Source organism: Numenius arquata, chromosome 5, assembly GCF_964106895.1.
Source record: "Numenius arquata chromosome 5, bNumArq3.hap1.1, whole genome shotgun sequence".
Classification (NCBI taxonomy): domain Eukaryota; kingdom Metazoa; phylum Chordata; class Aves; order Charadriiformes; family Scolopacidae; genus Numenius; species Numenius arquata.
The window spans coordinates 32,548,968-32,558,411 of NC_133580.1; the positions used below are offsets into that span (position 1 = coordinate 32,548,968).

General features: G+C 43.8%; 1 protein-coding gene across 2 annotated transcripts in view; it reads right to left on the reverse strand.

Annotated features, from left to right (window-relative positions):
- RAP1GDS1 (Rap1 GTPase-GDP dissociation stimulator 1) overlaps positions 1-8,415 on the reverse strand; it is a 101,897-nt gene extending 93,482 nt beyond the window's left edge. Inside the window, exon 1 of one of the 2 annotated variants that reach the window (XM_074147128.1) lies at positions 8,198-8,415. In XM_074147128.1, coding sequence (XP_074003229.1) covers positions 8,198-8,201 — 4 coding nt within the window. In that variant the 5' untranslated portion in view covers positions 8,202-8,415. The remainder of the gene's footprint in view (positions 1-8,197) is intronic. The other variant, XM_074147127.1, reaches the window with a different exon arrangement.
- Positions 8,416-9,444: the final 1,029 nt, after the last annotated feature.

Consider the following 9,444-nt stretch of genomic DNA (forward strand, 5'->3'; position numbering starts at 1 on the left):
GCGAAGGTTTAAAAAAACCCAAAACATAACAAAAAAAAACAGAATCTGCTTGGTTCCTGTCAGCAATCCCTTACATACATATTCCATCTCTTTCCCTCTATTGCCAACATTTCTCTGCTTTTCCCCTAATTCCATACGGCAGGAGCCAGCATGTCTGCATATTCTCCTTGAGCTTTGTGGAGAGCTAGGTAAGAAAGGGGACTGCCCAACAGGTTTTGCAGGATGAGAGCAAATATATTTGCATAAAGAGTATTAATGGATTTCTACATTCATTTCATCACACCAGACATTTTTACAATTAATGTGTTCACAGACCAGTGTTCTGTTGTTCTTGGCCTTTATTTTCTCCCCCATAGAACAACATCCTGATCCTAAAATCAGTTCAACGGATAAACACGGGAGAGGAAGGAGGAAAAATCATGGCTACTTATGGGAGAGGGAAAAAATACAGACAGAAAGGTAAGTGGGGAAATACGGCATAACTGTTCATTGCTGCTGCCACTCTGCAATTCCTCTTAAATTGCCCACTGAAGTTCAAGCAGGGGGGGTGTCTTAGGTATTTGTACAACAGGGTCGTAACATGACCAGCAATCCACTGACGTCCAGTGGGCACAACTTAAGATTGCTGGAGGAAGCGGTCAGAGATATGAAGATGCTATTTACTAAGTACACTGGACTCAGAAGACTGACTTCAGTCAGTTCCTTCAGAGGCCCAGGAGGGGTAAGTTAAACACTCTGTGGCCAGGGAAGATTTAGGTAAGAAAGATGTGTACAATCCTCCTTTAGTTTTAAAACCCTTTTCTCTTCCCATACTTTGTTCCTGCTGTCAAGATAAAACAGCATTTTGATTTAAGGAAATCGTTCCAAGGCCTTCATGTAGCACAAGTAGCTATTTGGCAGTACTGAACTCAAATTATGCCTGCAGGGTACTGGGTGCTGTCAACTGCAAGCACGACGGGATTTCTCCGTAGAGAAAGTATACAGGAATGAATTTAGTAAGGCTACAGAAGGGAACAGGTGTGCTACTGGTCCTGTAAATAGTGACATGTACTTGTAAGGTTCCATTTAAGGCTAGAAATTTTAAAATAGTCCCATTAATTTAAGTCACGGGACTGTCATGTCCAACATTAAAGACAGGAAGTATTTCTAAATACGCTCCCAACAGGAGTTCCTGGCTGCCAGAGAGCAGGCCACCCTCAGCAACACACAGACCTCCTCAGCCAAGCACTCCACTCACCCTAGAGACCATAAAGACTTGCACGAGGTCACACTTTACGGGTTTTGATATTTACATTAAATCACTAGGCTAGCAGAATTTTCAGCTTCCATCCACAAAACGCTGTCACAGAATTAATCCATACGGTACAATGCAATTTTAGTTTCCAGTCTGGGTATAATTAAGGGCAAAAGGGGTAGAACAGAGTTTGTAAATCACTGGGTATGACAGTGTTCTCTTCCAACTGTAGACCTCTACTGTATGGAAGATAGAATAAGAGGAGGATGAGTATTCTGTTATATCTGGGGGTGGGGGGTGGATGGGACTGGTGTATTCTAGAGGTAAAGACACTTTACCTCTGCTCACTGAAAGATGAAGATTGCAATAAGGATAGGGTTTTCAACTGCAGGTTTTGTGTTCTGATGCTCCCATAATAGTATATGAGGAAGGCCAGAAAAAGGCACAGGCAGCTGACAGTGGATACACAAACTCAAGACTACCAGGAGACGTTGAGCTGTCACCTCTCCAGGTCTCCCAAACACAGGCCTGTTCCCCATAGGCTCATTGGCAACCCTGATAAATTTCTCCAAGGTTTTGTTCAATCCTCATAGTGTCATCCATCCTATACTGCTTAGCTGCTCTCCTCCTCAAATCTCAGTCTTCTCACTCAGTCTCCGCCTCTCTTACTCCCAAGTGCATTTGCAGAGCAAAGGCATTAAGCCTGAAAGAAAGGCTGCTATTCAGCATATGAATTTAAGCACCTGCTTAACTGGATTTAATCAGCTACTGAAATGACTTGTCAAATCTGATTCGACTGATAGGAAGGGTCAACAAAAAATTAAAATTATACACAAATTTTGCATATTTCTTCAAAATTGTTGTTTCCATCAGGCTGCAAGTATCAGTGGATGGAACCAACTGATGAACTTAACACTTATTACCTTTCATGAATCTCCCTGAGCTATCACTAACACAATGAATAGCTCAGACTTTTATTAAAAGCTTAGAATCGACTTACGCCTCAGATGCTCCTACAACACATGACTAGGAAGCAGTAAGCTTCGAAGAGCTGTGAAATATGAGGAAATTGGGACCTAATATTGAAATGGATCGCTTAAAATATTTCCTTTGCAAAAGTGTGATTTTTTTTATTTTCCCTGATTTTTAAATGTATAAATGTGATTTTTATAAGAGGTTTGTGTCTAACCTAGGAATGGAAAGCATGAAATGAAAGCACTTTATTTATTTCAAACTGCAAATTTTAACACAACTTTGTACAGGCAACTACATTGTCTCAATTTATGCATATTTTGAATTCCAGCTACTTCAAACACACACACACATTTATTCCCTGACATTTCTTATCAGAATTTGTGAAGAAGATATATCTGAAAGTGCTTCAAGTCAGAGATATTTCTAAGACACATGCCTTGCCAGTTCATACTTGTACAATTAACGTATGCTGTATTTATTTGCAGATCCCAAAGCATCCTGCACTAAATTCTGTCCTCAATCTGGAGTTAAATGAACAGCAGTTATCTGGTTTATAGATTTGACAAATTCTTCTGGATACCTGCCAACTTTGTGATCTACTTGAACTACAGCTTAAGAACGGTATGAGATCACCAGGATTTCTGCCCAACTTCAAAGCTCTGTAAACTAGAACTGCACAACTCTCAGGCTGAACAAACATCTCCAGGCTCTCTGGGCAGCTTTGAGGCTCCTTGAACCACAGCCATTTATCTCAGAGAGTTTACAAATTCTATTAGGCATATCTGGAGCGCACCTAAATTCTAATACATGTCAGCTATTTTTTGCACTAAAAGGAACTTCAATATTCAGAAGTCCATGGCTTTTAACTATTATTTTGCTCTACCAAAACAAATTTTGTTTGGTTGCCATTAAATTAAAATTTGTAAATAGAAACAATTTTCTAGACCGTATTTAACAAAAAGAGGCCCTGGAAGATTGTCCTTGCAGTGAAAGCTGCTACTTATAAAATCCCTTCCTAGGAAAAGCTCTTTATCTAATTAAAATTCAAACTGTCACAAAAAAAATTTCTCCATTAGCTGGAGAACACACATCAACTTTTTAAAACTCAGGAAGTTTAAATGTAGTTCATAATCTGTTTTAATCTGGAAACAAGTTAGAATCTTAATCATAATGCCTCCGACAGTACCAAGACAGCAGGGATGCTCATTTTCTTGAACACAGCATGTGAACAGACCCAGGTGGACTAGTCAACAGCGTAAAGTGGGTTTTCTCTTACATAAGTAACTGGGTCACTGTTTAATGTCCCTTTGTCATTCTAAGACATGAACTGCATTCTGCAACAGAGTTAAGAAGGGATAACAACCAACCTCCTTGACAGATGCCACAGATGAATTTCCATAGCTTTCTCTCCTGTAAAACAGTGATGACATTGTTTTCTCCTTTTTTGAGCAAATCCTATTTTATGGTAATCTCTCTCTTTTTTTTTTTTTAACATATTTGTAAATAATTAAACTCTCAGAACTTCCAGAAATAAATCAGCTTTACTTGGGGAAGATAGAAAATCATAATGAGTCTTCTCAAGGACTGTCAGCAGCAGCCAAATGGTACTACAAAAAAAGAGGGTAAAAACTATCTAATTTTATTTACATGTATACCCTAACCATTTTCGTATCTTTTTTTTTTTTTTTGGGGGGGGGGGGGCTGGGTGCAGAGTAGAGCTCCTAATTTCTTTCTACTGTTTCTGTCCTCTGTTGTTCCATTCATCCATTTATTATCCCTGTCTTTCCTCTGCTTCTAGTATTCCTCTCCCTCCATGCATCTCCCTTAAGGGATTTTTGTTCCCTTCTATTCTTGTCTTGGTAGCTTTCTCATTTCCATTATTACTGCTTTGTTTCCTTCAGGTTTCAGCTGTTATTTTGCCCTTTCTCTTTCCACTTTTATTTTGACACTACAAAAAGCCAGATGTTCCTCACAGACTTCTGAAACTACCTCTGAATATTCTGTTCTCAGGAAACACATTTGTGAATGAAGCCTTTAACCTAAAGCTAAAGACAAAATTGGTTGGTTTCAGTCTCACATAATAACAAAAGATCACAAATATTGGCCTGAACACAGGAACAGTTATTCATTAAGGAAGGTCAGTCAGAACTAATCTAACCTCTGTGGCTGCCTCAGAAGCACACTTCGAGGAACATTACTGAAGCAAAAGGGATGCAGTCTAAAAGCAGTTTCCTCCGTGTTTGTGTTTTAAAGACAAGACTTTTGCCAAAATCAGTGTTGTTTTTAGGAAATCCTGATACAACATTTTATACCGGTTGAAATTGGTGTATTCTGGCTGGCTAGAACCAATATACTGGTGTTGTTAGAAGTCTGTTTTAGCAAAAACTTTAAAAGAATTTATAATTATCTTTTTGTGCAACTGATATATCTCTTTTCCAAGAAGTTTTATTAGGCTTACATCTCTTGTAAGAAAACTAGCAAAAGAGCTCTCAAGATGGAAGACTTTTTTTTCATTAGCTCTCATTCCTCTCGTGTCTGAGGCTCCTGATTACATTTTTCTAATAAAAAGCAGGCAGGTTTATCCCTATCTTCCTGAAAGCAATATTGCACACAGCCATGCCTGAAGCTTCACACCCTCCTGCCTCCTTTATTGTGAACCAACGCCCTGAAGACAGAGTGGCTTGTTACACCCTGATCTGTGGTGCTGTTTGAGAACCACCCGGGTGACCCCAAAACTTGATACATAGTTGCACCTAGTAATTCTTCAGGAAAACTGGGAGAGAAAATTGAGTATATTGGGGGGAGAGGGGAAATATAAATCTCTCTTCTGACAACAGTGTAGCTAAACGGACAGTACTTAAATCCATCTATGTTATAGCCTGTGTGTCTTATCTATGTTGCCATTGTGCTATTACTGCTAGGTATTGTAAAAAGAGTCTATTAAAACTCCTTGATCTCATTGTGCAACTAGCAGGTTGCTTTCGCAGTTTGTTGCTCAACTAAACACCTAAGTACGTATTAAGCTTCATCAGAGCAGAGGCTGCCTTCCATTTCCTGCTAACTAAACCAGTATTCTCAAAATGGCAGAATATTTTTATGACCTTTCACTATTAGAGACCATAGCATCAACACTTCAAACAAACTGATATATGCCATAAGAAACAAACTGTAATCTGTATTTGTATTCTGCATAAAAACTCTCACATGTGGTGGTTCTCCATCTTTTGGGGCCAACGGATTACTGTTGAGTGGTCAATATATAACCAAATTCCTGATTTTTATTTTATTAATTTATGTCTGTGGAATAACTGCAGCCTGCTTACAATAACCTTCACAGGCCACTGCTCTAAAATAGAAAGCTTTTCTTGGATACGGCGCGTTTGCATAAGGATACAAGTTGTGTTTTTCAAGATTAAAAACAAGAAAGTTGACTGTGGAAAGGGGCCGTTCACTGTGAAACTGAAGCATTATGTTAGTAACTGAACAGTAAAAACCTGTAAGTGTTCTAAAAACAGAAGTATAGTACTGGTGGTGCACATGTCATCTCAAGTATTCAAAGTGCTCTACTGCCAGGAGTACTTAAGGCAACTTGCCTCTTGAAGCCAAAAGTTTACTATTGTTTAAACTGTACAACTTCAAAACCTATAAATGCAAGCAACAAAAATTATAATTTTGGAAAGAACTGATATTAATGAGAGGAAATTGCTATCCTCTAGGAGGAAAAAACTGCCATGAGAATGTTGTCAGAGGAATATGCACTTGGAACCAGAGTGGTAGCAGAGATATTTCTATATAGTAAAGATAATGCAGATCCAACAACAGAAATCTTTTGATTTGAGTTAGAATACATCTGCTTGGGCTTCCATTTTATATCATTAGTATACAAACCAGCTAATATCATACCAACCCTCATAAATACAGAAGAGACCATATGTTTAACCATAAGACATTACTGCAGCCTCTGCCACAAGCATTTGTTTGTTGAGCATGATTTATGGAATGATACGCAAGCTACATAGGAAGAACAAATTCATCCTTGATTTAATTCTAAGGATTTTCAGCTTTTATGCAATGCATTACCAAAAAGAATACTATAAGCTGAGGGAAGCTAGTGCACCGATTACATGAGATTAAACATAGAACTTAAACATGGAAAGTCATTATTGGTTGCTAGCCAAGGTGAAACTGATTTCAGTCTTTGCCACTCTTTGGAGCAACAAGATCTGCTGCAGAGGCTACCTAGAGTTTGCTTTTATTTTAAAGACAGTGGAATGAGGCCCTGGTATGTGATGAAATAAGGGGGGGGGGAAGGTTCCTCTATTTTCACAAGCAATCTCTCTGGGCAATTATGGACAGGTGCTGATAGGTTCTACAGGAAAATTATTTTGGTCTTCCTGAAAATAACTATAACAACTCTTACTTATGTAGCAAGCTGTAGCAAATTCTCAGACTGTTTACAAACTTGCCTGCAACAGAAGCATAGTCTTGTCTAAAAAGCAATGCTGGGTTCGTTCTGCACCAGCTTCTCTGAACAGCTTTTAGCTGATGCCCTGAAGTTTTTATTTTTGGAAGCCAAAACAGAGTTAGCTACATCTAGACTTTGACCAGAAAAATGAGATTAATAGTCCTTCTTTGTGAATAGAGACAGGAAACATACGCAAACTAAATCCTAGTGTCCTGTCTTCTACACCTACATGAAAAGAGAGACCTTGACTACATTGTTAATAGTTTTATCTAATTCTGATAAAATCTGATAGTTATGGCTCATGCCTGATCCTGGAAGCTTTTAATCTGAACCATTTTCCAAAGGTTCACCACTGCTTTAAAGGAGTTAAGTAAGTACTTATCCTCATTTTACAATCAGAAAAACTGAGGCACTGCAACTGCTTCTTGCCATGGAAACTTCTAGTTAAAGTGAAAGATGTGTGTGATCTGCAAAGAAACTACTGATTTACCTAAGGCACAGGAAGTGCTGATGTCAAACCCCTGAGCTGAATTCAGGAACTGCCACCCTCTTACCCTGGTTGTGAACCACAGTTCCTTGCCCTCCAGATCTGCAACCTAGATCCTACCATCACATCTGACAGGCTGGCTGGGTCTTTGGCAGCTCGAGGGGGGTTACTCCTTACCCATCTCTGTAATCTGTATTACAGACAGATTTCTGGGAACTCTGTTTTACAGTGGCTGTTTAATACCAGGAGAGCTGTAGTTTGTGCAAGAGGCAAGAGAAATTCACTGAGCACTTTCTAAGGAAAAATCAAATACTGTACTTCCTAAATTCACATGGCATTTGTTGGAAGCTCCATGCAAGTGGCAATCAGTGTGAAACTACTTAATTTACAATCTTTAGATAAAAAAAGGCACAAATAATATGGCTGCATTTGTAGGCATGAGTAATGCTCTTTCTAAAAGCCAGAGAAATATCCTTGGATCCCTGTGTCTTCCACAAACAATGAACGGAGATTATAAAATAATCTCCTAAACGTATTATCCCAACTGTCTCCATTATGCAAACAGCAACCGGGAAAGCGTCCTGGGGGTGCCTTATATAACTCCTTGCTCCGAACCCCCCTTCGCACTCGGGGAATTTCTCTTTCCCCTGACCCGCTTGGATTCAGACCGTGGACGGCGGGTGCCGTGCGGGGAGCACCACGGGGCTGACCGGCCAGCAGCCGGGCTGGGGCAGAGCCGGCAGGCGGGGCCGGCAGGCAGCAGCGCAGGAGCCGCGGAAACTTTGCGCCGCAGGGGCCGGGGCCGGGCAGTGGCCACAGTGGCGATGTGAAGGGGGGCGAGGGGGACACGACTCGGCGAAGCCCCGCTAGCCGCCCCGACCCTCCTCCCGGGCCGAGCACGAAGGGGAGGAAGGCGGCCGATAAGGAAGTTACACCAGTCGCCTCTCCCCGCCCGCCGGAGAAGAGCGGGCGGCGGCCTCCGGGGGCAGAGGGGCGGCGGCAGGGGGCTGCACAGCGCGGAGCTGGGGCGACTTACCCATGGTGCCGCCGCGGCCTCCTCCTCCTCCTCACCCTCCTGCTGCTGCTGCTGCTGCCGCCGCCACCGCCGCCTCTCCGCTGGCGCGGAGGGAGGCGCGGGAGGCGTGTGCGGGGAGCGGGGCGGGCGCGGCAGCGGCGCGGAGCCTGCGTGCGGCGCGGCTATGAGTCAGGGTAGCACATCCGGGCAAGGCCGCCTGGGAGACACCCCGCCCGCCCGGCGGCACCCTGCTGCCGCCGCCGGGGAAGGGCGGGCAGCCACGGAGGCAGGAGGAGGTGCGGGGCCGGCGGCAGCGCCCCCGGCTGGGGAGGAGACAGCTGGAGTGGAGGGAACGGGGGCGGGTCCCCGTGGGGAGAGGCAGCTCCCGCCCCTCGCCGCAGCCCCGGGCCTCCTTTGTTAGAGGGGCTGGGGTGGGGCAGGGCGCTGAGGGGAGTGAGGGGTGCTGGTACGACCGTTAGCAACGGCTACAAGCGCGCGCGGCGCGGTAACCCCCTTCCCCCCCCCGCCTCACGCTGCGGGCACCTGAGGCAGTTCCTCTGTTCTCCCACTGCCCCGCGTCCTGCGGGGAGAAGGGGCTGAGGTTTTACCCACGGGGCGGTGGGAGAGGGTTTTTTTTGCCGCGCCATCCCTCAGCGTTCTGTGGAAGGCAAGCGGCTGCGGTTGGTGCTGCTGGCCGGTGAAGGAGAACGGGGCTGGAGACCGGGTGGGGCGGCGAGAGGGCCGCGCCCCACTCCGCGGTGGCTGGGCGGGAGGGCAGGCCAGCAGCCTCATCCAAGTTCCTTCAAAGGCTTGAGCGCTGGCGAGGGTTCCTCCCCGCCGCGGGAGCAGCTGGGGTGGTCTAAAAATGGGGAGTATTTCGCAGGAGGGGTGGATTAGGCTGGGTGGAAAAGCAGTGTTTGGGTGGGCTGTGTGAGGAAGAGAGTCAGAGGAGGAAACCGACAGGTGAAGTCCAGTTGCTGTATGTTTTGCTGAACCTATGATGCGAGTTTTACACCTGAACCTGAAAGGCTTCTGCACAAGGTAGTTATGGTGTATAACCTACACCATGTTATGTGTAGGTAGGAAGGCATTTTTTAACAAGAAAATGAATCTCCGTTTTCAGCATTTCCCCTTTTTGCCCTGGGATACTCTATAACACAGGAAACAATGAGGACTGTTTGCTGTTACGGTCCTTTTGTTATAGCGCTTTCACTGGGAACCGTTTTGGGGCAGGGTTGAAATTAATTGAGTAGCTCTTGTAGTATTTT